The sequence below is a fragment of the Notechis scutatus genome, chromosome 5 (genome assembly GCF_049901735.1).
Source record: "Notechis scutatus isolate UNSWTSFEM ecotype Mainland chromosome 5, rNotScu1.2, whole genome shotgun sequence".
NCBI classification, from domain to species: Eukaryota; Metazoa; Chordata; class Lepidosauria; order Squamata; family Elapidae; genus Notechis; species Notechis scutatus.
Window position 1 is genome coordinate 4,943,237 of NC_142013.1, and position 27,878 is coordinate 4,971,114.

The 27,878-nt window shown below is 45.7% G+C and overlaps 1 protein-coding gene across 1 annotated transcript; it reads left to right on the top strand.

Annotated features, from left to right (window-relative positions):
* Positions 1-196: 196 nt before the first annotated feature.
* USP35 (ubiquitin specific peptidase 35) lies at positions 197-27,748 on the top strand. The gene is made up of 11 exons (XM_087965995.1): positions 197-413; positions 11,933-12,672; positions 16,380-16,512; positions 17,228-17,357; positions 18,785-18,886; positions 19,807-19,965; positions 21,617-21,810; positions 22,350-22,443; positions 23,764-23,870; positions 24,300-25,509; positions 27,467-27,748. The coding sequence occupies exons 2-11, from the start codon at positions 11,991-11,993 to the stop codon at positions 27,641-27,643; spliced, it is 2,988 nt and encodes a 995-aa protein (XP_087822121.1). The 5' UTR covers positions 197-413; positions 11,933-11,990; the 3' UTR covers positions 27,644-27,748.
* The last annotated feature ends 130 nt before the right edge of the window (positions 27,749-27,878 follow it).

Sequence of the window (27,878 nt, forward strand, 5' to 3'; positions counted from 1 at the left end):
GCCGGCTACCGCAGCCCCTGGCGCTCTCCAACTGCACCAGCCGGGTAGATCCACCACTGCCGCCGCCGCCAGCGCTTTGCAAGAGAAGAAGAAGAAGAAGAAGAAGAAGAAGAAGAAGAAGAAGAAGAAGAAGAAGAAGAAGAAGAAGAGAGGAGGAGGAGCGAGGCCGGTCTCGCGGGGGGTGGGGGGGGCGATCCCTGCAGACGGAGCGAGGCGAGCGGGGAGAGCTGAGCTCCCTTTCTCCCCTCTCTTTATTACGCCCCCCCCAACTCCAAGGAAGCCGCTTCCTGAAGATGGGAGCAAGGGATCGCCCCGGAGCGGGGCCGGCTTAGCGCGAGACCACCTTCCCACGCGCGCTGCCTCCGGAGTGGATCCCGCGCCGTGGCCGGAGAAGATGGAGCGCTGACGCCCAGGTAAAGGGGAACGGGGCTGGGCAGGTTGAAGGCGGGGCTGGGGGGGGGGGGCTGTGTGTGTGGATGGGTGGGTGTGTGTGTGTAAGCGGCCGAGTGTTTGCGATCACACTTATCCCTCGGTCTCCAATGGAGCCTCCCCATTCAGAAGCAGTTAGAGGCGGTCCTCGAGTTATGACCATAATTTGAGCCCCACAGGTCTGTTGCTCAGGGAGGTGTTTGTGAAGTGAATTTTGCTCCGTTTGACCACCATTTTTACAACAACTGCAGCAAGAAACGGTCTTAAAACAAAGCTCACTGAACTGCCTCGCTTAGCAATAAAAAATTTGAGGCTCATTGATAGTTGTAAATCCAGAACTCCCTGTTTGAGAGTCTGAATTCGTAAATAGGTTTTTTTTTTTTAAATGTTTGTAACAAACACCACAAATAAAGCCGTCTTTCAATTATACAGTGTGTTTGTTCCGAAATAAAAATTAAAAAAAGTATTTACGACGAGAAGTCTGAATTTGGATTGCATGTCCATCAGTGGTGGGATTCAATTTTTTGTTACTACCGGTTCTGTGGGCGTGGCTGGGTGGGCGTGGCTTGGTAGATGTGGCAGGGGAAGGATGCTGCAAAATCCCCTTTCCCATCTAAAGCACCCGAAGACCAGACAAGGAATAATGGATAGAAACTGAACAAAGAGAGATTCAACCTGGAAATGAAGAGAAATTTCCTGACAGTTAGAACAATTAATGGAATAACTTGCCTCCAGAAGTTGTAAATGCTCCAACACTGGAAGTTTTTAAGAAGTGATTGGATAACTATTTGTCTGAAGTGGTGTAGGGTTTCCTGCCAGAACAGGGGGTTGGACTAGAAGACCTCCAGATTCTATTCCATTCCATTCTATTCTATTCTATTCCATTCCATTCTATTCTATTCTATTCTATTCTATTCTATTCTATTCTATTCTATTCTATTCTATTCCATTCCATTCCATTCCATTCCATTCCCTTCCCTTCCATTCTATTCTATTCTATTCTATTCTATTCTATTCTATTCTATTCTATTCTATTCTCTATTATCTTCTCTCTTCCCTTCCCTTCCTTCCCTTCCATTCTCTATTCTATTCTATTCTATTCTCTATTCATTCCAATATTCTATTCTATTCTATTCTATTCTATTCTATTCTATTCTATTCTATTCTATTCTATTCTATTCTATTATCTTCTCTCTTCCTTCCCTTCCTTCCCTTCCATTCTCTATTCTATTCTATTCTATTCTATTCTATTCTATTCCATTCCATTCTATTCATTCCAATATTCTATTCTATTCTATTCTCATTCTATTCTATTCTATTCTATTCTATTCTATTCTATCTCTATTCATTCCAATATTCCATTCCATTCCATTCCATTCCATTCCATTCCATTCCATTCCATTCCATTCTATTCTATTCTATTCTATTCTATTCTATTCTATTCTATTCTATTCTATTCTATTCTATTATATTATATTATATTTTCCATTCCATTCCATTCCACTCTATTCTATTCTAATCTAATTATTCTCTATTCTATTTTCTATTCTACTCTACTCTATTCTATTCTCCTCCAGTCAGTGGACTGGCACCAGGCCGCGGCATGTCAGAAACCGAGCCAGGCGAACAAGTGAAGCCCCATCTGTGGGATGCAGGCAGCACACAAAATTACTCCCCCTTAGGTCCATGGAAAAACCTCTCTCCACGGAACCGGTCCCTGGGACCCAAAAGTTTGGCCGGGGTGTGTGTGTGTGTGTGTGTGTGTGTGTGTGTGTGCACGGCGTTAAAACACGTAGGTTTACAATAAAAAGTGGTCCCCATCTGTACGAGTTTCTGATCTGGCCAGAGCGACTTCCGATCAATAGAGGATGGATTTAAGCAGGGGAACTGCTGTGTCATGCTGTAATTTCCTTCTTTGCAAGAAGAGAGGATGGACGAATCATCCCGCCGTCTGGATTTTGGTTCCCTCCACCCCCACCCCCCAAGTAGGTTGTGAATGATGTTACCCCATCTGTTCCGCTCCTCAAATCTTTCCGCAGCAAACCGAAAAGGCTCTCCTGCCAAATCCTGGTTTCTCTTAACCTTCTCCTTGGAAGGTTAAGGCTTAAAGGGCAAAGAGTTAGCAATGCGTTTGAAAAAGCTAAGTTAAAATACTGAATATTTAATATCGGGCTTCTGCAGTCACGACATAAGCCTAAGATCGAAAACCTGTCTGGTCAGATGCTGCTCTAAGGAGCAGAGAGTTGGTCTCGGATAGAAAGCCATTTGTCATGCCTGTGGTGGAGACTGACTCTGAGGGAGAGGAGGAACAGCCGGCAGGGAGTGGAAGTGTGGCTCCGGAAGTTGTGGAGGAGGCTGGGGAAGGGCAGAGACCGGCTGGGCGGTCAGTGGAGAACCCAGGCCCATCCCCTCCCCATCCTAGGACACGCAGGGAGGAGAGGATAAGGGAGAGACAGTGGTCTACTTGGGAGGAGAGGGCTTTGATTCTCTTCGTGGGCTGCAGCTGTGACAACTGAATAAGAGGACGGACATGCATATGGGCGAACGCTGGAAACAAAGCGTGGAAATATCTCTAGTTTATGGTTCCTCTCTGAGTTTGGCGTCCTTCCCAGTGTGTGTTATCTGTGGACGTCCTCCAGCCCTTATCTTGCCTGGTTTGTGTTGCTTTTTTCCCCTTTCTTCTTATAACTGTTTGTGTGGGAGTTTTTTTTGGCTTCCGTCAAAGATATTCAGAGCTTGGAAGCAAAGTGAAGGAATAAAAGGGGCTTCACCTGTTTTCTGTGACTGTGTTTGTTTTGTATCCCACCCTGGGTCTTCACACCATTGAAGAGACTAGAAGCATTTGAAAGTTGGGTTGACAAAATCAGAATGGCTCATTTAACAACATAAATCACAGGCTCAATTGTGATCATAATTCGAAGACCTCCTGTATTTTTGGCGCCCTTGTAACTTTGGTCACTAACGGACTGTCTTAAGTAGAGGACTACCTGTATTAGCAATGCATTTGATGAAGCACTGCATCCAGTTTTGGTCCTCACATTATAAAAAAGATGCGGAGACTCTAGAAAAAGTTCAGAGAAGAGCAACCAGGATGATGAGGGGATTGGTGACTAAAACCTATGATGAATGGTTGCAGGAACTGGGCCTGGCTAGTCTAGGGAAGAGAAGGACCAGGGGAGACAGGATAGCAGCCTTCCAATATTTGAGGGGCTGCCACAGAGAGGAGGAAGGGGTCAAGCTATTTTCTAAAATGACTGTAGGCCAGACAAGGAACAATGGATGGAAACTGAACAAGCAGAGATTCAACCTGGAAATAAGGAGAAACTTTCTGTCAGTGAGAACAATCAACCCATGGAACAGAAGTTGCCTTTGGAAGCTGTGGGAGCTTCATCACTGGAGGCTTTCAAGAAGAGACTGGACTGCCCTCTGTCAGAAATGATGTAGGGTCTCCTGCTTGGGCGGGGGTGTGTGAACTAGATGATCTACAAGGTCCCTTCCAACTCTGATTATCTGATTAAGCAAGTTGAAAATACAAGAAAATCCATGCTAGTTAGCCGGTGCGACAGGACTACAAAAACCACATTGCAAGTATTGCAGAGTCCATCCTGTGTGGCCAGGGGTGGGATTCAAAAATCACAGCAACCGGTTCGCTGCTTGGTTGCTGGGAGGGCGTGGCCATGGTGGGTGTGGCCTACTGGAACCTCCGGTTTGGCCATTTTTCATCTTCCCCAGAGTCCGGAGGCTTCCCTCGGATCTCTGGGAGGGCAAAAACGGCCTCGTCCGTGCTCCAGAGGCTCCCTGGAAACTGGAAACAGGCCCGTTTCTGGACTTCCAGAACTTCCGGTTTGGCCCATTTTTCGCCCGCCCCGAGCCACCACGCAGACCCTGGGATGGGTGGGCGGGGCCAGCCGGTTGGTTCAACTACCGATTCACAGAACCAGATGTAAATTTAACATCCGGTTCGCCCGAAACAGTCCGAATCGGTAGAATCCCACCCCTGTGTGTGGCCCTCAGGGGTTGAGGGACAGGAAAGGAGCAGAGATCTCTAACATTGCTCCTTCTGTCTGGTCCGTCCAACAAATAATCCTAATTTAACTTTCTGTTCCATCCGTTTCAGCTTTGGAAAAAATCAGCAAAATGCTTGTACTCTTTGTGCTACACGGCAAATAAAAACAAAATAATTTTTATAGAGATAGGAGGTAGAAAATAGGCGAACAAAGATTCATGTTAGGTACGAATTAAATATATAAGATGGTTTATAATTTACAAACAGGTTGATATAATTTCTAGAACTATAAAGAAGATAATATACAGAGAAATGTAGTTAAAATGACTGTGTTACACCACTATTATTGCCACTATCAGTATACACGTTAAGATCCCAATTTGTATTCTTTTTGATTTTATTTTTATTTTTGTAACGGAGACACTCTGACAATCCACTGTATTCAAAACATTTATGAATAAAAATAAAACATATACCCAAAATAGTAATAATAATTTTTTGAAAAACGATTCCCTCAGACGCTCTCTCTCCTGCTCTCAGTTCTCGACATCGATTTTGCTGCAGGGGGAAGTTTCAAGCAAAGGGCAGCGTTTTGCAAAATGCAGCATTTTCTTGGCCGCAGCTGGGAAATAGCTTGTCCCGGTGTCCTTCCAGCGTATCCTTACGAAATGCAGGATTTCCTCTCCTGCTGTCCCAGCATCCCCGATGTTGGAAGATGAGGCTTTTACCCTGCAGAGAAGAATTCCCGCCTTGCTTCAGGTATTCCAATGAAAGCATTCCAAAACAAAGGAATCTCTGACCTCAGAGAGAAGCTGGAGAATCCTTTCGGAATAGCGACAGAAAGATCTCATTGCCCAGCTGCTTTGTTATAGGAACGGTGGGCCCGAGGCTCAAGGAGAGAATCTGCCTTTCTATAATCTAAATTTTATCATTATTCTGGATCTTGTGCGCTGGAAGGAGAGAGGAGAGAAGGGGTTTTTATTGTATTTGCCATCCTTTTGAGTTTTTTAAGAATGGTATCATATGTCCTCCTTAATCCTCTGTTCTCAACCCAAAAACCTTCAACTCTTCCTTCCTTCCTTCCTTCCTTCCTTCCTTCCTTCCTTCCTTCTCCTTCCTTCCTTCCTTCCTTCCTTCTTTGTTTCTTTGTTTCTTTCTCCTTTCTCTCTCTTTCCTCCTCCCTGCCTGTATTTTTTATAATTTAGCTATTGAATTAGTTAATTCTCATTAGAAAATGATGGATTTATAAACTCCGATCCTTCTTTCTTCTCCTTCTACTCCTCCCCTTCCTTCCTCCCCCCTTCCCTCTTTCTTCCTTTTTTTATATCTTTCTTTCTCTCTCTCTTTTCTTTTTTCTTCCCTCCCTCCCTCTCTTTCTTTTTCTTTCTCTCTCTCTCTCTTCTTCTTCTTTCTCCCTCCCTCCCCCTCTCTTTCTTTCTATTCCTTTCTTACTTCCTTCCTTTTCTTTCTTTCTTTCTTTCTTTCTTTCTTTCTTTCTTTCTTTCTTTCTTTCTTTCTTTCTTTCTTTCTTTCTTTCTTCTTTTCTTTCTTTCTTTCTTTCTTTCTTTCTTTCTTTCTTTCTTTCTTTCTTTCTTTCTTTCTTTCTTTCTTTCTTTCTTTTTCTTTCTCTCTTTTTCTTCCTCCCTCCCTCCCTCTTTCTTTTTCCTCCCTCCCTCCCTCCCTCCCTCGACCTAGAACTTAACAGCTCTGACCAAGCAAAATAAAGCCGACCAAATTTGACAATATTGTTAATGGTGCCTATTTAATGCTCATGAGTTTTGCATCTTTGAGGCTGTGGCATGTAGTCAGGCAGGTCCAGAGTAAGTTTTGAAATGGTTCAAAGTCCCCACTTGAAAGTTACTCTGGTTATTTATTGTAAATTCACAAACAATTGGCAGGATACTCCTTTTGCCTCTTTCTTAATAATTAAAAGAACGAGTCCTTCATTTTAAAACCCAAGGAGATTGCAGCATATGATTGAATAGCTCCAGCTCCTGGAACTTATTTTAAACAAAAGGTACAGTGCTTTCCTTTTAAACAATACAGCCAGTAAAAATAAAAGCACAGATGCAATTAATCTGATTAGTTTTTTTAGGATGCATATAATAAAACAAGACATCTTTCTTTAAAGATCCTTCTGGTAGGCAGCCAGATAAAAATAAAGGAGAAAAAAAAACCTTGCATATTCAGAGATTTTGATGAATTATTTAATTCAGGAAGAGCTTACATAAAGTATTTGCTTGCCCAGAAGTTCAGCATATTTCTACCCACAGATACATGGTCTCAAGGTGTTATCACACCTGTGGATAAAGCAACCACTCTTATGGAGGTTCACACTCCTATACATCTGGCCACGAAGCAAAGTTGATACAATGCCTACCAGTTTTCTGCTGGATTTGAAAAGAGAAGATTTTTTTTTTTTTGCAGAATTTCTTGCACCCCTAAAACGAAAAACTTGCAATAGGATGGTCATGTTATTCTATCTTGTTACAATGAAATAGTATTACTGTATTCCCCCCCCAAAAAATAAGACCTAATCGGGAAAATAAGTCCTAAATGCATCTTTTGGAGCAAAAATTAATATAAGACCTGGTCTTATTTTGGGGGGAGACACGGTACCTGCAGGGATCTATGTCTTGACTTGGCCTACTTTGGAGGGCAGACAGGAAACTACTTTCAACAATGTCCAAAGATATTTATTTGATTATCAGATTGATATGACTGCCCATCAACCCATAAGATCTGCTGCTGCAGGCGACTCTGCTGGAGACATGCAAATGTTTCTGGTTTGTTTTATTTAATGTTATTTGCATCCCACCTTTATTACTTTCTACAAATAAATTGGTGAACATATCCCCAACACACCTCCCTCCTCCTATTTTCCCCACAATAACAACAACAACCCTCTGAGGTGGGTTGCTTTTAGGGGCAGGCTTCCAAAAATTTAGCAACTGGCTCTCTTCCTGGTTGTTGGGTGGGCGTGGCCTAGTTGACCTCCTGCACCACAGGGGGAGGCTGTTTTCACCCTCCCCGTGCTCCGGAGGTTTTCCTTGTGCCTCTGGGCGGGTGAAAATGGCCTCCCTGGCCTCCGGAGGCTCTGTGGAAAACAAGCCCATTTCCAGCCTCCCAGAGCCTCTGGAAGGCCAATTTTTCGCCCTCCCTGAGGCTCCATGTGGGCCCTGAAATTAACTGGAATTCAAAACGGGCCACGTGGAGACGCCTGGGAGGGGAGGGGTTGGCAGGGCCAGCCAGTCGTTGCAACTACCGGTTTGGCAAACTAGATGTCAAATTAACATCCGGTTCGCCCAAACCGGTGCGAACCGGTAGCAGCCCACCCCCCCTAGTCGTAAGTTGAGGATTACCTGTAATTAATTAAGATGGAACCAGTGGATTATGGCAAACTCAGAGGAATGGAAACTCGTGTCTTGCAAAGTTCTTCCTTTCATTTTGCAAAACGAAAACAGGATTTTGCGTGACCTTATCTCTCCTTCTTCCGTGTAGTCCTAAGGAATAGCTTGGCCTTTTTTTTTTTTTTTTTTGTACGGGCTGGGAGATTGAATAAAGCATGCTAAAAATAAAAAGGCAGAATCTATCCTGGACCGAAGCATAATCTTTTACTTCCAAAAATATCTCTGTGGTCCCAATGGATCCTGTAACCTTCCTTAGATAATAAAAGGGCTGAGGAGCCATCACCCAGGAGCCAGAAAGAGCTGAGAATACTTGAATTATTCAGAAGGTCCATCCCATCGGATGGCTCTTGAGATATAAATAGTTTCCGGGTTAATAATAGTTCATTTAGTGACCGTTAAAAGTTACGACGTTGAAAAAGTGACTTATGATGTAATGGTATCCCTTAACAACAGAAATGTTAGGTTCAATCATGGTCATGGATGGAAACTGATCAATGAGAGGAACCAACCTGTCATGCCCCTGTTGGAGTCTGACTCCGAGGGAGAGATGGAACAGCTGACAGGGAGTGGGAGTGTGGCTCCAGTGGTTGTGGAGGAAACTGGGGAAGGGCACAGGCCGGCTGGGCATTCAGAGGAAGACCCAGGCCCATCCCCTCTTCATCCTAGGGCATGCAGGGAGGAACAGAGAAGGGAGAAACGTGAGTGGTGTGGTCTGTGGGGGAGGAAGGGGCCCTGATCCCCTTCATGGGCTGCAGCTGGAAGGACTGGTTAAAAGGACAAACTGTGCATGGCAAGGCTTCTGGAAGCAAAGCGTGCATTCTTGTCGGAGCTTATCTGTGTTTTGGCTTCCTCCCAACTGTGGTTGCTGAGTTATCTGGTAGAAGTCTGCAATTAATCATCCTTGCTTGCCTAGTAATTCCTTCAGTGTGGTTTGTGTTGTTGTTTTTTAATTTTGAATTAACTTTACTTTGGGTGAGGACTGCATTTACTCCCTCCGTAAACTGTTTTCTTTAAGAGTTTAATATCCTGCCGAGGATAATTGGACACTGGGGCCAGTGGTGGGATTCAAATTTTTTTTACTACCGGTTCGGTGGCCGTGCTTGGTGGGTGTGGCAGGGGAAGGATACTGTAAAATCTCCAGTCAGAGGTGGTATTTGCTGGTTCTCTGAACTACTCAAAATTTCCGCTACCGGTTTTCCAGAACTGGTCAGAACCTGCTGAATAACCACCTCTGATTGGGGCCAAGTTGGGGGCATTAAAGGGACTATCTTCTATTTTTCTGCCTTGCTTATTTTTGTGTCACGCCCCGGGTTATCACACAACCTAGAACTAAGGAAAAATTTGTGAGAACCATTAACCAGTGGAACGACTTGCCACCAGAAGTTGTGGGTGCTCCATCTCTGGAGGTTTTTCAAGAAGAGATTGGACAACCCTTTGTCTGAAATGGTATAGAGGATCTCCTGCTTGAGCAGGGGGTCAGACTAGAAGACCTCCAAGGTCCCTTCCAAGCCCCATTGTTTTATGTTCTGGTTTTCTTCCAGGAAGGATTGACTAAAAGGCAGATTTGGGTGTCTTAAGGGCAAGCACTTAGGAAAACCGGGAACCATGCACTAAAATATTATAGAGACTGACCTTTCTGTCTAGGCTAACCAATTTGGTTCAGCTATTGCAACAGCCTCAGAAAGTTCCTGAGGTCTTGAATTTCTTCGTGAGTTATGATGTCCGGTGGACTGTGGAAAAAGACAGTGATGTAATTTGGGGAGTTGTTGAAAGAGCAGGAATGAAAGACAACAAGGTTAGTGGAATTTCCTTTTCCTGGTTGTTCCTTTTTTTATGGCCCAGGCCCCAAGCCTTCAAGGAGGTGAAAGGAGACACAGAAATATGGAAATATTTTGACAGGATTGTAATCAGCTACAGGTAAGTCCTTGACTTATGGCATCAATTGGGGACCAGGATTTCTGTTGCTAAGCAAAACTACCTGTATACCCATTACTAAGAACTGACAGTAGCACAGGAGGGGAGGCAAGGAAAACACCTGAGCCTGGATAATAATAGCGCATAATTTAATTTTTTTAACCTTCTTATCTGCAGTTGATGGGACGCGGTGGCTCAGTGGCTAAGACGCTGAGCTTGTTGATCAGAAAGGTCAGCAGTTCGGCGGTTCGAATCCCCAGCGCCGCGTAACGGAGTGAGCTCTCGTTCCTTGTCCCAGCTTCTGCCAACCGAGCAGTTCGAAAGCATGTAAAAAATGCAAGTAGGAAAATAGGGACCCCTTTGGTGGGAAGGGAACAGCGTTCGGTGTGCCTTCAGCGTTTAGTCCTGCTGGCCACATGACCACGGAGACGTCTTCGGACAGCGCTGGCTCTTCTTCGGCTTTGTAACGGAGATGAGCACCGCCCCGTAGAGCCGGAAACGACTAGCACGGACGTGGGAGGGGAACCTTTTACCTTTACCTTATTCTCATGTTTACAGGTAGCATAAAAGCCCCTGGAATGAGGAAGCATTATTCTGACCCATTCTAGGAGAAAGTAAAATGTCCCCCCCACCCCCAGTAGCTTAATTACCTGTCACTTTTTGTCAATTAGTAGAAGAGTCGCAGTATTTTTTTTTTTCTATAATCGAATTGCAAAGGGCAAGGGATCTAGTCCAGCCCACAGAGTGCCAGCCGATTTTGGCACAGGCAAGAAATGTTGGCATAACGATGCAAACTGTTTCTCCTCTCCTCCTGAACACTCGCGTGCGTGCACACACAAACACACAACCAGGTCTACACGTCTCTTTTGAACCACATTTCTAACTCTGGGTGTTTGTGTGCTGAGAGAGAGAGAAGGAGAGAGAGAGAGAGAGAGAGAGAGAACATCAGAAGATGATAGGCTTCAAAAGAAAGTGCTAGTTTTGGGTGGGATCTACTTCCAAAAATACCTCAGAATAATAGAATAACGGAGTTGAAAGGGACCTTGGAGGTCTTCTAGTCCAACCCGCTGATCAAACAGGAGACCCTATACCCATTTTAGACAAATGGTTATCCAATCTCTTTTTAAAAACCTCCAGTGTTGGAGCATTCACAACTTCTAGAGGCAAATAGTTCTACTGAATAATTTTTTCGCTTTCAGGAAATTTCTCCTTAATTCCAGGTTGCTTCTCTCCTTGTTTAGTTTCCATCCATTGTTTCTTGTCCTGTTTTCAGATGGTTTGGAGAATAATTTGACCCCCTTCTTCTCTGTGGCAGCCCCACAAATGTTGGAAAACTGCTATCATGTCACCACTAGTCCTTCTTTTCATCATACCCAATTTCTACAACTGTTCTTCATATGTTTTATTCTCCATCCTCCTAATCCTCTTTGTTGCTCTTTGCACACTTTCCAGAGTCTCAACATATATATATATATTTACATGGTGGTGACCAAAACTGGATGCAGCATTCCAAGTGTGGTCTTACCAAGGCCTTATAAAGCGGTACTAACACTTCACATGATCTCGATTCTGTCCTTCTGTTAATGCAGCCTAGGATTGAGTTGGGTTTTTTGGCTGCAGCAGCACACTGCTGGTTCCTATTTAAGTGATTGTATATATAAAGGTCGGCAGTTCGGCAGTTCAAATCCCTAGCGTCGCGTAACGGAGGGAGCTTCCGTGACTTGTCCCAGCTTCTGCCAACCTAGCAGTTCGAAAGCACGTAAAAAAAAATGCAGGTAGAAAAATAGGAACCATCTTTGGTAACAGCGTTCCGTGCACCTTCAGCATTTAGTCATGCTGGCCACATGACCATGGAGACGTCTTCAGACAGCGCTGGCTCTTTGGCTTTGATGAGCACTGCCCTCTAAAGCTGGAAACAACTAGCACATATGTGCAAGGGGAATTTTACCTTTTACCTTTATAATATGGGAATATACAAATTCTTAAACCATAAGAACAACTGATTGTTTGCTTGTAAGGAAACCTGTCCAGATTTGACCGTTGTTGTATTTCTGATGACTGGGTGTAGGGCCTCCAAAAATATTTGGAATCCTTGAGGTTCCACTTTTTCTTATTTAGGTCCTGTTGCAGTCGTTCTAATTTGATGATGTGTAACTCAACTTCTCCATTCCAGGGATTGCTAAGTGGCCTGAAGCTGTCTGATCTTCTTTGAGGACTTCCAAGAAGCCAACATGGATAAAATTCTGGAAGCGATCCTGGCTTCTTCCTACCCCGACCACATGAAACAAGGTCTGGTGAGACGTATCATCGAGGCTCTGAAGAGGACCATGGACACCGAACAGTGTTGGTCAATGCTGGAGCTTTCCACCAAACTCTTCCTCTTGGGGGATACCAAATTCAAGAGGTCAGTTGGCAAGGAGATCCTGGAAGTCTGCGGACTTTATCACCAAGAGGCCTTCCAAGAATTCTTCAACACTCAGTTCCTCTTAAGTCTTCTCCAGGAAGGCTATGGACCTCTCGGGAAGAGAAGCTTGTACGTGTTTGACTACATACACCTTGGATTGCCCTTCGTGATGGGTGGCCCATCGGCCAACGACGTCTTCAGTCTCCTGAGGATGGAAGTCCTACGGAAGGTCTGCGAGAGGCCAGGCCTGAAGCAATGTGTGAAGATCAGCAAGCTCTTAATCCAATACCCGCCGTGTGTGCCCACTGGCAAACGCCAGGTTCTCTTCTGCCAACAACTGGTCCGATGCATCGGGCGGTTCCATACCACCTCGGGGAGGGAAGACGCCATCATGGAGTTCTTGGACCAGGTGATCCAAGTCAGCCTTTTGCTGCAGAAAATCTGGAAGACCCAGATGACCTCCATTCTTCCCTCGCTGAAGGAACTCTTCACCATCATTTCGACGATCGGTAGGGAGCAGGGTGTGTGTGTGTGTGTGTGTCTTTGTATGCCTTGGATTCAGACACTGTTTTCAGGGGTGGGCTTCAAAAATTTCAGCCATGGGTTCTCTGCCCGGTTGCTGGGTGGGCGTGGGCATGGTGGGCGTGGCCTAGTTGGCCTCCTGCACCATGGCAGGGGGGGTGTTTTTGCCCTCCCCGGGCTCCGGAGGCTTTTCTCGAGCCTGCGGGAAGGCGAAAACGGCATCCCCAGGCTCCGGAGGGTTCTCTGGAAGCTGGAAACAGGCCCAATTCTGGCCTTCCCAAACTTCCGGGAAGCCTGTTTTTCATCCTTCCTGTGTTCTGGAAGCTTTCCTCAAGCCTCCAGAAGTGTGAAAACGGCCTCCCTGGGCTCCGAAAGCTCTCTGGAAGGTGGAAATGGGCGCATTTCTGGCCTTCCCGAACTTCTGGGAGGCCCGTTTTTCACCTTCCCCGGGCTCTGGAGGCTTTCCTCAAGCATCCGGGAGGGTGAAAACAGCCTCCCGGCCCGGAGGCTCTCTGGAAGGTGGAAGCAGGCCCATTTCTGGCCTTTCCGAGCTTCAGGGAAGCCTCTTTTTCACCCTTCCTGTGCTCTGAAGGCTTTCCTCAAGGATCCAGGAGGGTGAAACGGCCTCCCGGCTCCAGAGGCTCTGGAAGGTGGAAAGGGGCCCATTTCTGGCCTTTCCAAGCTTCTGGGAAGCCTGTTTTTCACCCTTCCTGTGCTCTGAAGGCTTTCCTCAAGCATTCAGAAGGGTGAAAACGGCCTCCCGGGCTCCGGAGGGTTCTCTGGAAGGTGAAACAGGCCCATTTCTGGCCTTTCCAAGCTTCGGGAAGCCTGTTTTTCACCCTTCCTGTGCTCTGGAGGCTTTCCTCAAGCATCCAGGAGGGTGAAAACAGCCTCACGGGCTCCGGAGGGTTCTCTGGAAGATGGAAGCAGGCCCATTTCTGGCCTTTCCGAGCTTCAGGGAAGCCTGTTTTTCACCCTTCTTGTGCTCTGAAGGCTTTCCTCAAGCATCCAGGAGGGTGAAAACAGCCTCACGGGCTCCGGAGGGTTCTCTGGAAGGTGGAAGCAGGCCCATTTCTGGCCTTTCCGAGCTTCGGGGAAGCCTGTTTTTCACCCTTCCTGTGCTCTGAAGGCTTTCCACAAGCATCCAGGAGGGTGAAAACAGCCTCCGGGCTCCGGAGGGTTCTCTGGAAGGTGGAAGCAGGCCCATTTCTGGCCTTTCCAAGCTTCCGGGAAGCCTGTTTTTCACCCTTCCCGTGCTCTGAAGGCTTTCCTCAAGCATCCAGGAGGGAGAAAATGGCCTCCCCAGGCTCCGGAGGGTTCTCTGGAAGCCAGAAACAGGCCCATTTCCAGCCTTCCCGAACTTCTGGGAGGCCCGTTTTCACCCTCCTCGAGCCTCCATGCATGCACTGCACTTAACCTGCCTCCAAAATGGGACACCTGGAGACTCCCGGGAGGGGTGGGGCGAGGTGGGCGGGGCGAGCCAGGTGTGGGATTTGGGGGTTGTCCGAACTGCGCAGAATCTTAGCTAGGGGCTCTCCCCAACCCGAGCATCCCACCCCTGAGTGATTTAGTGGTAGTCCTCGTGTTACGACTGCAATGGAGCCCAGAATCAGTGGAACGGCTTGCCTTTGGAAGTTGTGAGTGCTGCAATGCTGGGAGGTTTTTTTAAGGAGAGACTGGAGGGCCGTTTGTCTGGAACGGGCATAGGGTCTCCTGCTTGGGCAAAAAAGTGGTCATAAAATCAGGTGTGACCAGCTGGGGGACTTTATGACGTAACAGCTGACGACTGAAACTGCGAGCTCCGTTACGGCCGTAAGTCGAGGACTATCTGTATTCAGCTACCCTGTCCCTGAGGTTCTTAAACCGCCTTAAGGTCTAATGTTTGACTTGCCTGTGTCTTTAATGATGATCAGTGGGCAAAACCCTAAGATCAGGATGCTTGCAGTTCAGAAAGTTTCTACTTTAAAATGGTTTGTGGGCTCTGAGCTTGCTGGCTTTCTTGCAGACATTTGATCACCCAACTAGGTAACATCATCAGTGCTAGAAGGGAGTGGGGTTTGTGGAGGAGGAGGAAGGGCGGAGGACTGTGAGGTCCTTGAGCTTGGTTGTCTTCTTGCAGACATTTCATAACCAATCTAGGTAATGTCATCGTTCTAGAAGGAGGTGATATTTGTGGACAAGGAAAAAGTGGGGAGGAGGAGGACTGTGGGGTCCTTGGTGCTCTCTGAGCTTGCTTGTTTTCTTGCAGATGTTTCATTACCCAACTAGGTAACAGTATCAGTGCTAGTAAGGAGTGCTATTTGCTATCCATTTATATTCCAGTGCTTTGCCTGTCAGTGTTGGTGGTCTTAGATTCTTTGGTTGGGCTGTTTACCGTTCGCTCTTTGGCAGTTTCTTGATTGGAGTATTTTGCTTACTTGATTGTTGGTCTTCCTTCTCCTCCCTCTTTTCTTCCTCCTCTCCCCCCTCCTCTCCTTCTTCTTCTCCTTCTCCTCCTCCTCCCCTCCTTCTCTTCTTTTCATCCTCCTCCTTCCTTCCTCCTTCTCCTTCCTTCCCTTCTCCTCTTCCTCCTCTTGCTTTTCTTCTCTTCCTCCTCTTCCTTCTCTCCTCCTTCCCCTCCTTCTCCTTCCTCCTCCTCCGCCTCCTCTTTATCTCCTCCTCCTCTTCTTCTTCTCCTTCTCCTCTTCTTCTTCTCCTTCTCCTCTTCCTCCTCCCCCTCCTCCTCTTCCTCCTCCTCCTTCTCCAAATCATACAACAGCTCAATAGGAAGTCTTCTCAGTTAATCTAGGAATTAATCTAGGCCAAACTTGGCAAGTTTAAGACTTATGGGATTCAACTCCCAGAATTCCTGAGCTAAGATGACTGGAAGAATTCTGGGAGTTGAAGTCCACAAGTCTTAAAGCTGTCGAGTTTGAAGACCCCTGATCTACAGTACCTACCTTCTATTTCTATCTATCTATCTATCTATCTATCTATCTATCTATCTATCTATCTATCTATCTATCTATCATCTAGTCTGTCTATCTCTATCTAGTCTGTCTGTCTGTCTATCTATCTATCTATCTATCTATCTATCTATCTATCTATCTATCCCTCGTCTGTCTGTCTATCTCTGTCTGTCTGTCTGTCTGTCTGTCTGTCTATCTATCTATCTATCTATCTATCTATCTATCTATCTATCTATCTATCTATCTATCTATCATCTAGTCTGTCTGTCTATCTCTATCTAGTCTGTCTGTCTGTCTGTCTGTCTGTCTGTCTGTCTGTCTGTCTGTCTGTCTCTATCTATCTATCTATCTATCTATCTATCTATCTATCTATCTATCTATCATCTAGTCTGTCTGTCTATCTCTTCTAATCTGTCTGTCTGTCTGTCTGTCTGTCTGTCTGTCTGTCTCTATCTATCTATCTATCTATCTATCTATCTATCATCTATCTATCTATCTATCTATCTAATCCAGGCTCTTGCATCTTGGCAAGTTTAAGACTTGTGGACTTCAGGATTCTGGGAGTTGAAGTCCACAAGTCCTGTCGAGTTGAAGATCCCTGATGTAGGCTGACCCAGTGCCGATTGCTGATGGAGAGGTGCTGGAATCTTTTTGTTCTCTTTTGGGCTGGTCGGTTGTCTCTTTTTGCATAGCCTATATAGACATTGTTAAAATTATTTGCCTGACCCTGATAATTCTTTTTGCAGAAGATCAGGATCCCTCTATTGCCTTAGCCAGCGTGGTCCAATACGTTCCCCTAGAGCTGATGGACGGCATCCTAAGAAACCTCACCAATGATGACAGCATCACTGACCTTCAGATGATGACCGCGATTGGAAGGTAACAAAAAAATAGAGTAATCCAATCTAAGTTTGTCACCGGGACCAGAAGTTGAATCTTCTCAGCTTTTGGACCAATCGGAATTGGAAGGGACCTTGGAAGTCTTCTAGCCTAGCGGTCACCAACTGGTGGGCCATGGACCACTGGTGGGCCGTGAGAAAATTTTGGTGGTCTGCAGAAAAATTATTTGCATTTTTTATATTGCATTAAATGAGGGGTCTTCAAACTATGTCCCTGGGCAGGATATGTGCAATGAACGTTTGTGTTTCCCCCTTTGGGGTCTTTTGTGTGGGTCGGAGGGAGGGCAGAAATTCTTTTTTTTTTTTTTTTTTGTAAAAAGTTTTGTATTTTTATCTTTTATAAACATCTCTTTTGGTGAACAAATGTGGTTTCAGGTTTTTGCATTTCCATACAAACATGACAATAATTACATATTTATCTTTCATATTCAATGTCTTATCGTATCGTTACCTTTTCCATTTTCTGTGAATTTTCACAAATATTCTTATATGTTCACATGTATTTTATATCCATTTTTAATTCATATCTTAACTCATTCCCTTCTTCTTTAATTATACTCATATCTTTTTTTATATCATATCTTAAAAATCTTATTTCTTAATCTATATTCGTTATATTCTTATACTTTTATCTGTCATATTTGCAATTTCAGCACATAACTTCAGCAAACCTCTCTCCACCTTTCTCGCTGCAGGATGATTGAATGGGTGTCGTGGCCCCTGGGGACGAACTTAGACAAATGGATCATAGCCTTGCTGAAGAATCTGGCGGCGGTGAAGAAATTCAGCATCTTGATGGAAGTCACCCTGTCCAAAATTGAGCGGGTTGGTTGGATTCTTCCTATGGGATCTGCTTGCAAAAAAAAAAATATCTTGTATGCCATTGTCCTCCTGGCTGGGAAGGACACCAATGAAATATCAGCCCACCACAGTTTTGTTTCTGGTCCATGTTTCAGTGCACAGTACTGCATAGAACATACTTAATATTCCTTCCTCTTCTCTTTTCCCCACTAGAACAACCCTGTTGAGAGACAGGGTCTGGCCCAAAGTCACCCAGCTGGTTTTGATGCCTAAGGTGAGACTAGAACTCACAGTTGCCTGATGATTGGCTTAAAGTCGCCCAGCTAGCTCTCATGCCTGAGGTGGAACTAGAATTCGTAGTTTCCTTGTGGTTGACCTAAAGTCACCCCGTTGGCTTTCCTGCCTTTGGCAGAACTAGAGTTCACCATCCAGCTGACTTTCATGGCTAAGGCAGGACTAGAACTCACCATCTCCTGATGATTAGCTCAAAGTCACCCAGTGTCATGCCTCTGTTGGAATCTGACTCCGAGGGAGAGGAGGAACAGCTGACAGGGAGTGGAAGTGTGGCTCGGGAGGTTGTGAAGGAAACTGGGAAAGGGCACAGGCAGGCTGGGCAGTCAGAGGAAGACCCAGGCCCACCCCCTCTTCATCCTAGGGCACGCAGGAAGGAGAAGATAAGGGGAAAATGTGAATGACGTGGTCTATGGGGGAGGAAGGGGTCCTGATCCCCTTCATGGGCTGCAGCTGTGAGGACTGTTTAAAAGGACGAACTGCGCATGGCCCGGTGCTAGAAGCAAAGCGTGAAATAATTCTAGTCTTTCATTGCTTGTCTGAGTTCTGGCGTCCTCCCCAGTGTGTGTATTTCGATATCTGTGGAAGTCTTCAAGCTCTTATCCTGCCTTGTCTCATTAATTGCTTCAGTGTGGTTTGTGTTGTTTTTTTCTATTTATATGTATTTTGAGTCTCAACGGAATTTTTTCCTTTTCGCAACTCTTTGTGGGGCAGTTTTTTTCTCTAGCCAATGATAATTGGAGCTTTGAAGCCAAGTTGAAGGATTAATTAAACAGGGACTTCACCTGTTTTTATGACTTTGTTGCTTTTGTACCCCACCCTGGGTCATCACACCCAGCTCTCTTTTGTGCCTAAGGTGGAACTAGAATTCACCGTCTCCTTGTGGTTGGCCTAAAATCACCCCGTTGGTTTTCCTGCCTATGGTCCCACTAGAATTCACTGTCTCCTGATGATTGGCCCCAAATCACCCAGCTGACTTTCATGGCTAAGGCAGGACTAGAACTCCCCATCACCTGGTGGTTTATATTCTCCAGACCACCCAGTCCAAGTCTTTCTAAGCATCTCTTATCGGGCTAGAGAAAAAGTGCTGTTGTGGGAATTGTGCGTATCCTGATGATGCTAATCTACTTAGCTTAATCTTTATTTTGCTATTTCTGTAGGTGTTTTCCAAGCTACTCTATCCAATTCTGAGAGAGGGGGCTCTCTCTGTTCTGCGTTACCTGTTGCTCAGTTTCCAGCACTCTCACGAAGCATTTCACCTGGTAAATCCCTGTTCTGATTAATCGTGTATTGCTTTGAGCCTCTGACTGTTGGCCAGTTTATAAGAATATTTATTGCACATTCCAATATTTTCTTAATAATTTCCTCCTGCGATGGTATTTTCTCATTTTTCCAATTTTTAGCAAATACAATCCTAGCCACTGTTAACACATTTACAATCAGGTATTGGAATGTGCTGAAATGAGCAGATTGACATTTGAAATTAGAGAACAAGAGGATGAACAATTTTATAAAATTTGGGACCTTTTCTATCAATGGTTAGATGATAAAACACAATAATAGAATATCTAGAATTTTGGAAAATAATGAATATATAAAGATATATTTCTTTTTTTTTCTTTTTTGATATCATATCTATAAAATGTTTTTAGGATAGATTTGGTAGGATTGTATGAATTGTTATAAAATAAACTAAGTAAATTATAGTTATCTCGCAAAGTATGAATGAATAAACTTATAGTCCAATGATTGTTTAATAGTGATACTAGGGTATTTAATCTTTGATTGATAATATGAGTTATTATGCAATGTAACTGTAATTGGGACTACGAAATGGATGCACAAAGGATTGGTAAACCAACCGACACACTGCTTGTATATTTATGAAAGATGTTTTCTATGTTTTGTTTGTTTTTGTTTGTCTTTAAAAACCAATAAATTTTTTTTTTTAAAAAAAAGAATATTTATTGCAAATGAAGGCGAATATGCGTGTCCCAGGATAACATTGCTGGAAGACCAAACCTCTGGTTGTGGTGACCAGCCCAGACTGGCTCTTGCAATATTTATTTCATTTACAGCCCTGGATATATTTGTTTTTCAGGCTTTCGCTGCATGCTCACCCTTTTCCTTGGGTGCAAATCCCATTCCTCCATGCCTCTCGACGTTTTATTTCCTCTGACAGCTTTTGCCACACATTCCCAGAGTGGTCGCCGCCCTTCAAAAGGAAAACTCCAATTCGGCCTCCCGATGTTTGGATCAAGTAGCCGAGCTGATCCATTGCATGTTCTTCTGCTTCTCAGGATTTCCAGATCTTTACGAGCCTCTGGTGGAAGCGATAAAAGTAAGGCTGGTCCTTTTTTCTTTTTCTTTTTTTTCCTTTTGCACTTCGGGGAAGCCGTTGGCGAGGAAGGAATAAAAAACATGGAACGTTGAAATCGATTAATTTTTTCCCCGTTACGGAGCCGTGTAAATTTTAGCAAAAATTGGTCTTGGATTAGAATCGGAGCCTTAGCTTCGAATTTTTCTTGGATAGGTTTATTAAAAATGGTTATTTTAAAATTATTGATTTTACAAATAACTCAAGGTAGTGAGCATGCCTGATACTTCTTCCTCCTCCTTCTCTTTTCTCCAACAACAACAGCAACCCTGTGAGGTGGACTGGGCTGAAGGAACATGACCTGCCTAAAGTCACTTCTATGGCTTTCATGCCTAAGGTGGGGCTAGAACTCACAACCTCCTGGTTTCTAGCCTGAGGCCTTCACCCACTAGATCAGGGGTGTCCAACCTTGGCAACTTTAAGACTTGTGGACTTCAACTCCCAGAATTCCTCAGCCAGCAAAGCTGGCTGAGGAATTCTGGGAGTTGAAGTCCACAAGTCTTAAAGTTGCCAAGGTTGGACACCCCTGCACTAGATCAAACTGGCTCCCCAGCATTCATGGTTATGCTTCTTGTCTGGACTACTTTGAAGAGCTAACTGATGGGCCACAGAGGTTTACAAGTTTATAGGTCAACCAATGCCAGTGTGAACATCAACCAGTATGATAAAATGACCATAGAGAGCGATGGTCTGCTAATTCTCTCTGTCTCTCCCCCTCTTCCTCTCTCCCTCTTCCCTCTCCCTCTTTCTTTCTCCCTCTCTCTTCTTCTCTTTCTCTTCTCCCTACTCCATTTCTGTCTCCCTCCCTCTCCCCCTCTTCCTCTCCTTCTCTCTCCCTTTTTTCTCTCCCCTCCCTCTCTCCCCTTTCTCTTTCTTTTCCCCTTCTCTCGCTCTCCCTCTTTTCTTCTCCCCCACCCCTCCCTTTCCCTCTTTCTCTCTCCTTTTCCCTTTCTCTTTCTCACCCCACCCTCACCCCCTCTCTCCCTCCCTCTCTTTCTCTCTTCCTTTTTCTCTCCCCTATCCTTTCTCTCTCCCTCTCCCTTACTCTCTCCCCCACACACCCTCTCTTCTCTTTCTCTCCCCTTCTCTCTCTCCTCCACCTTCTCTCTCTCCCACTCACTGTCTTCCTCTTTCTCCCTCTTTCTCCCACCCTCCCTCTTTCTCCCACCCACCCTCTCCCTCTTTCTCTCCCCTTCTCTCTCTCCTCCACCTTCTCTCTCTCCCACTCACTGTCTTCCTCTTTCTCCCTCTTTCTCCCACCCACCCTCTCCCTCTTTCTCTCCCCTCTCTCTCTCTCCACCTTCTCTCTCTCCCACTCACTGTCTTCCTCTTTCTCCCTCTTTCTGCCACCCAACCTCTCCCTCTTTCTCTCTTCTTCTCTCTCTCCCACCCATTTTCTCTCTCTCCCTCTCCTCCCGTCCTCTCCCTCTTTCTCTCTCTCTCCTCTCACCCTTCCACTTTCTCTCTCCCTCTCACTCCTCCTACCCTCTCTGTCTCTCTCCTGCGCACTCTCTCCCTCTTTCTCTCCCCCCCTCTTTCCTTCCCCCCTCTCCCTTGTCTCTCCCCACCTACCCACCCTCTCCTCTCTCTCCCTCTCCCATTTTCTTCTTGGAAGGCGCTCCCAATCCCTAACGAAGATCGCATTAAGCATCTGCTGGGGCAGAACGCTTGGACATCCCAGAGAAACGAGCTGGCCAACCTCTATCCTCGCTTGGCCTCCAAATCGGAAACCGGGAAGATCGGGTTAATTAACTTGGGGAACACCTGCTACATGAACAGCATCCTCCAAGCTCTCTTCATGGCCTCCGAGTAGGCAGCCTGTTCTGACTCAGCTCCCCCAACACGACAAACGCTCTGTAGTTGAAGCAATTATTTCTTTATTAGGAGCTCCAGCACCCCCGGGCAAAAGTTTCTCTCTCATCGCAAGATAACAAGTCCATCCGTCTGTCCATCTGTGAGATGAATAGTTGTCTGTCACATCTATTCATCTGCGCCCCCTGCCTTTTATCCCTAGAGCTAGGGTGGGGCTTCACTAGCAGCAGTGGCTCTTCTGTCCCAAGGACCGGCCCATAGATTTCCACTGCTCTCCTCTCCTCTCCTCTGCCTTCTAAGCATCCGTGCGTCAGGCACTGGACCCAGCTATTCCTCCTCTTCCTTATCAGCCACCTCCAGACCTGGGGACTGTTGGCTCTCCATTTGAGGGCTGACAGACGACGCAGGCTCTGCCTCTCTCTCTCTTTATCTCTCTTCCAGCTCCGTTCCCTCTTCCCCCTTTTGATTAACTGATGCTGGGATTTTGTGACAAGCTTCCCTCTTTAAATTTAAGGGGAAATGTTTTTCCTTTACAGCTTCAGGCGGACGGTGCTGAATTTAGCTGAGAACAATTCCCAGCCTCTGATGGCAAAACTACAATGGCTCTTTGCTTTTTTAGAGCACAGCCAGGTAATTAACTGAACATTTTCTTAATTGTAGGATGCTACCTTTGGGAGCGCTAAACTCCATGTTTGTTTTAATGATGCTTGAGGGTTTAGAGTTGTGCTTCTCAGCCTTGGTAGCTTTAAAAGATATGGACTTCAAGTCCCAGAATTCCCCAGCCAGCATGCCTGAAGTAGGACTAGAACTCACCGTCTCCTGGTGATTGGCCCAAAGTCACCCAGTCCGTTTTCATGCCTAAAGCGGGACTAGAACTCACCATCTCCTGGTGATTGGCCCAAAGTCACCCAATCAGTTTTCATGTATAAGACAGCCTGAATTCATAGTCTGGTGATTGGCCCAAAGTCACTCAGCTGACTTTCATGGATAAGGTAGCACTATAACTCCCAATCTCCTGGTGAATGGCTCAAAGTCACCCAGCTGGCTTTCATGGGTAAGGTGGCACTAGAACCTACAGACTCCTGGTGATTGGCCCAAAGTCAGCCAACCAGCTTTCATGCCTAAGCCAGGACTAGAATTCACAATCTCCTGGGGATTGGTTCAAAGTGACCCAACTGGCTATCATGCGTAAGGCGACACTAGAATTCACCGTCTCCTGGGGATTAGTCCAAAGTCACCAGGCTGGCCATCATGCCTAAGACAAAGGTGGGATTCAAAAATCCCAGAAACCGGTTCACTGCCCAGTTACTGGGTGGGTGTGGTCATGGTGGGCGTGGCCTACTGGAACTTCTGGGAGGGCTTCTTTTTTGGCCTTGTCAAAGGTCCAGGGACTTCCCTCAGGCATCTGGAAGGACAAAAACGGCCTTTCCCGGGCTTCGCAGGCCCTCAAGCTGGAAACAGGCCCGTTTTCGGACTTCCGGGACTTCCCCTTTGGCCCATTTTCCCCCCTCCCAGAGCCTCTGCATGGACACTGCACTTACCTGCATCCAAAACAGACTGCATGGAGACTCTGGGGAGGGGCAGGTGGGCCCAGCCGGTCAGTTCAAATACCGGTTCCGCGAACCAGATGCAAATTTAACATCCAGTTTGCCCAAACCGGTCCGAACCGATAGAATCCCAACCCACTGGCCTAAAGTGAGATTAGAGCTCACCATCTCCTTGTTTCGAGGATGGTACCTTAACCTCGACACCCGACTTACGACATTAAAATAAACGAATGTATACATTTAGCAGGTACGCAATAAAAAAAAAATCAATTCCGGTAACCTTAATCAAAAAAAGTCCAGGTAAAATAGGACAGCCTAATAGCTAAACTGCAGGTACCAAAACGCTTTCGATGTTTTTTTTTTCTTCTTCTCTGCTTTCTTCCCTTTCCGATGCTTCTGTAAGCGGCCTGCGATTTCTCCCGAAAACTTCCTTTTGGCTTCGTGGCCTCCCTGGTTCACTCGAGGAGCCCAGCAGGATTGCTCTGAATATCTGAAATACCTGCTCGATCGGTAAAGTAGATTGTGGATGTTTTGAGAAAAAGGTGATTTGGATTGCTTAAGCCAGGTTGTTTTTTCAGCTTGGACCAGTTTAAGATGAGTGGACTTCAACTCCCAGAATTTCATGCTGCCTGGGGAATTCTGGGAGTTGAAGTCCACACATCTTAAAGTGGCCTCCATTGAGAAACTACTAACTACTAACTACCACCATCCATTCTCTGCCTCCCATTGAGTCCCAGTTGATCGGCTGGGTCTTCTTTGGTTGCCCTGCACAGGAGAACGGAGCTGGAAAGCAGGTTAGTGGGGTGGGCAGGGAATGGGGATTTTGTAGTATCCTTCCCCTGCCATGTCCACGAAGCCACCTCCCACCAAGCCACACCCAGAGAACCGGTAGTAAAAATTCCACCCCTGATCTAAGTATCTCTTTGTTTTCCCCCAAAGTCTTCACGAGGAAGAGAGAACAGGTAGAAGGATCTGCCAGAAGCTCAAGGCATGTTCCTTGGTGTCCCCTTTGGACGGGCTTCCCTCCGCCAGCAAAACCCTGGTGGAAGAAATGTTTGGCGGCAAAATTAAGACCAAGATCCGTTGTCTGAAGTGCCTACAGGTCTCGTCCAGGGAGGAAGCCTTCACAGATCTCTCCTTGGCCTTTCCCCCAGCGGACGACCACAAGGCTGGACTTCTCAGCAGTGCGTTGATTGGATCCGGAGAAGAAAGAGGTCCTGAGATCTCTCCATCAAGGATCCAGACTCAAAGTAAGCCAAAGGATTTGCCAGCTAGGCCAGGGATCTTGAGGGCCCCTGAGGAGAATCCTTCTAAACACTCACCTGTGGAAGCAGTTGGGTCAACCTTGGAAGAGACCTCTTTCCCCTTGACGTTGGAGCGAGACGCCGTTGACGTGAAGGCCATCCAAGAATCTCACCTGGATTTACACAAGCAGATTTCTGGCTGTCGGGCTTCCAGATCTGTTCCGGATTTGATCAATTATTTCTTATCACCTGAGATGCTCACCGCCGAGAACAGGTACCACTGTGAGAACTGTGCCTCCCTTCAGGACGCCGAGAAGTTGACCGAGCTGACGGAGGGACCCCACTACCTCATCCTCACCCTGTTGAGGTTCTCCTTTGACCTAGGAACCATGAGAAGGAAGAAGATCCTTGACAACGTCTCGGTCCCATTGATACTGAAGCTGCCGGTCGTGGTGTCTCCTGACCAAGCAAGGACGCCAGGATGGGCTTCGCCCTGCAAGGACTTCTCCTCAGTGGTGTATGATCTCTGTAGCGTGGTGGTCCATTCCGGGGTCTCCTCAGAAAGCGGCCATTACTACTGCTACGCCAGGGAATGTGAAGATCCGGCCACGGAGAACCTTTGTATGGATACCACTTGGAACATGGCTTCAGCGAAGTCTACAGATGTGGAGATCCAGTGGTACATCTTTAATGACACCAGGGTCTTCTTCTCATCTTTTGAATCTGTGAGCAACGTGACGTCCTTCCTGCCGAAGGACACGACTTATCTGCTGTTCTATAGACAGAGAGCGAGGCGGGCCTCCAACGGAGCCAGTCCAGAGCCCGGATGGACAAACGGAAGCTTACATTCTCCGGATAAAAACTTGATGGATGCCATCGCAAAGGATAACATCTTATTCTTGCAGGTAACATGGTGTCCCACCACCTTGGACTCATTTCTTTTGTGTTGTTTTTTTCTTCCTCCCAGTTAAAAGTCTGTCGAGATTCTCAGTCCTCCAGCTCATGATTGTACCAAAGGTGCTTTTTCTTTTCAAGAGGCAACTGAACTTCCTTGTTTTTTGTTTTGAAGACGTTTATGCTTCTCCTCCAAGAAGCTTCTTCAGCTCTGACTGGATAGTGGGGAATGGAAGGATTTATATTCTTTGCAGACAGCTAGTTATTTGCATCCTTTTAGTGCAGGGGTCTTCAAACTTGGCAGCTTGAAGACTTGTGGACTTCAATTCCCAGAATTCCTCCTCCAGTCATGTTAGCTCAGGAATTCTGGGAGTTGAAGTCCACAAGTCTTAAACTTGCCAAGTTTGAAGGCCCTTGGATAGATAGATGATAGATAGATGATAGGTAGATGATAGGTAGATAGGTAGATAGGTAGATAGATAGATAGATAGATAGATAGATAGATAGATAGATAGATGATAGGTAGATAGGTAGGTAGGTAGGTAGGTATGTATGTAGGTAGATAGATAGATAGATAGATATAGACAGATAGATAGATAGATAGATAGATAGATAGATAGATAGATAGATAGATAGATAGATAGATAGAGACAGACAGACAGACAGACAGACAGAGATATAGAGATAGAGATAGAGATAGAAGATAGATACTGTAGATCAGGGGTCTTCAAACTTGACAGCTTTAAGACTTGTGGACTTCAACTCCCAGAATTCTTCCTCCAGTCATGTTAGCTCAGGAATTCTGGGAGTTGAAGTCCATAAGTCTTAAAGCTGTCAAGTTTGGAAGACCCTTGGCATAGATAGATAGATGATAGATAGATAGATAGATAGATAGATAGATAGATAGATAGATAGATAGATAGATAGATGATAGATAGATAGATAGATAGATAGATAGATAGATAGATAGATAGAGACAGACAGATTAGACAGACAGACAGACAGACAGAGATATAGAGATAGAAGATAAATACTATAGATCAGGCGTCTTCAAACTTGACAGCTTTAAGACTTGCGGATTTCAACTCCCAGAATTCCTCCTCCAGTCATATTAGCTCAGGAATTCTGGGAGTTGAAGTCCACAGGTCTTAAACTTGCCAAGTTTTAGAGAGTCATTGAGGCTGCTTGGAGTTTATCTGTGTCTTCAGGGTCACCTGAGTAGTGTTCCTTGTTCCTGTAGTCTGCAATTTTTCCTCTGGAAATCCATTCCCAGTCCCACGCCATTCAAAGGGTGTTCATCCCAAATTGTATAGCTAAAAGCCTGTAGAGATTCTCAGTCATCTTGGCCATGGTTGTCCCAAAAGTGCTTTTTTTCAGAAGGCAACTGGACTTTCTTGTTGTTTTTTGAAGACGTTTCGCTTCTCATCCAAGAAGCTTCTTCAGCTCTGGTGGGGAACGGAAGGATTTATATTCCTTGCAGACAGCTGGTCATTTGCATCCTTTTAGAGGGTCGTTGAGGCCACTTGGAGGTTTATCTATGCCTTCAGGGTCACCTGAGTGGTGCTCCTGGTTCCTGTAGTCTACACTATTCCAGGAGCACCACTCAGGTGACTCTGAGGACACAGAGAAACCTTCAAGTGGCCTCAATGACCCTCTAAAAGGATGCAAATGACCAGCTGTCTGCAAGGACTATAAATCCTTCCATTCCCCACCATCCAGTCAGAGCTGAAGAAGCTTCTTGGATGAGAAGTGAAACGACTTCAAAAAAACAACAAGAAAGTCCAGTTGCCTCCAGAAAAAGCACCTTTGGGACTTCCTCCCAGTTAGTTCGACACCACCACCACCCCTGTTTTACTAACTTGAGTTTTAGGGGCTTGCTTGAACTGGGTTTTGTGTGTGCCCTCGTATACGTGTGTGTGTGTGTGTGTGGTTTTTATCTGGGTGTGTCTCTCTCTTTTTCACCCACAGGAACAAGAAAAGCAAGCCAGAAGTCAAAAGGCTTACATTTCAGCTTTGCCTAAATCGTCCGTTTGGTGGAAAGATCTTGACAGAGATGACCACGAGGATGATGAAGGCGCCTCAGGGGGCTACAGCCATGATTCCGGTGGAGGAGGATCAGGGTCCTTCCACGGGCTGGTCTTTTAGTCCTTGTTCCCAAAGTAAATGGTTAACGCTTCAACCAACAAATATCGGGACTCCTTCACCTCGACCTTGTAGCCTTGGAAGTCTAACCAGAATTGGTGGCAGAGAAGGATCGTTGTTTATTCTTCCTCGAAACAATGGAAAACGATGTTTTCTGGAGCAAGACGTGACTGGGGTGACCTCAACCTGTCATAAAAGTGCACTTCCTGGAAGTAAGAAGAAGAAGCTGCCGTGGCTT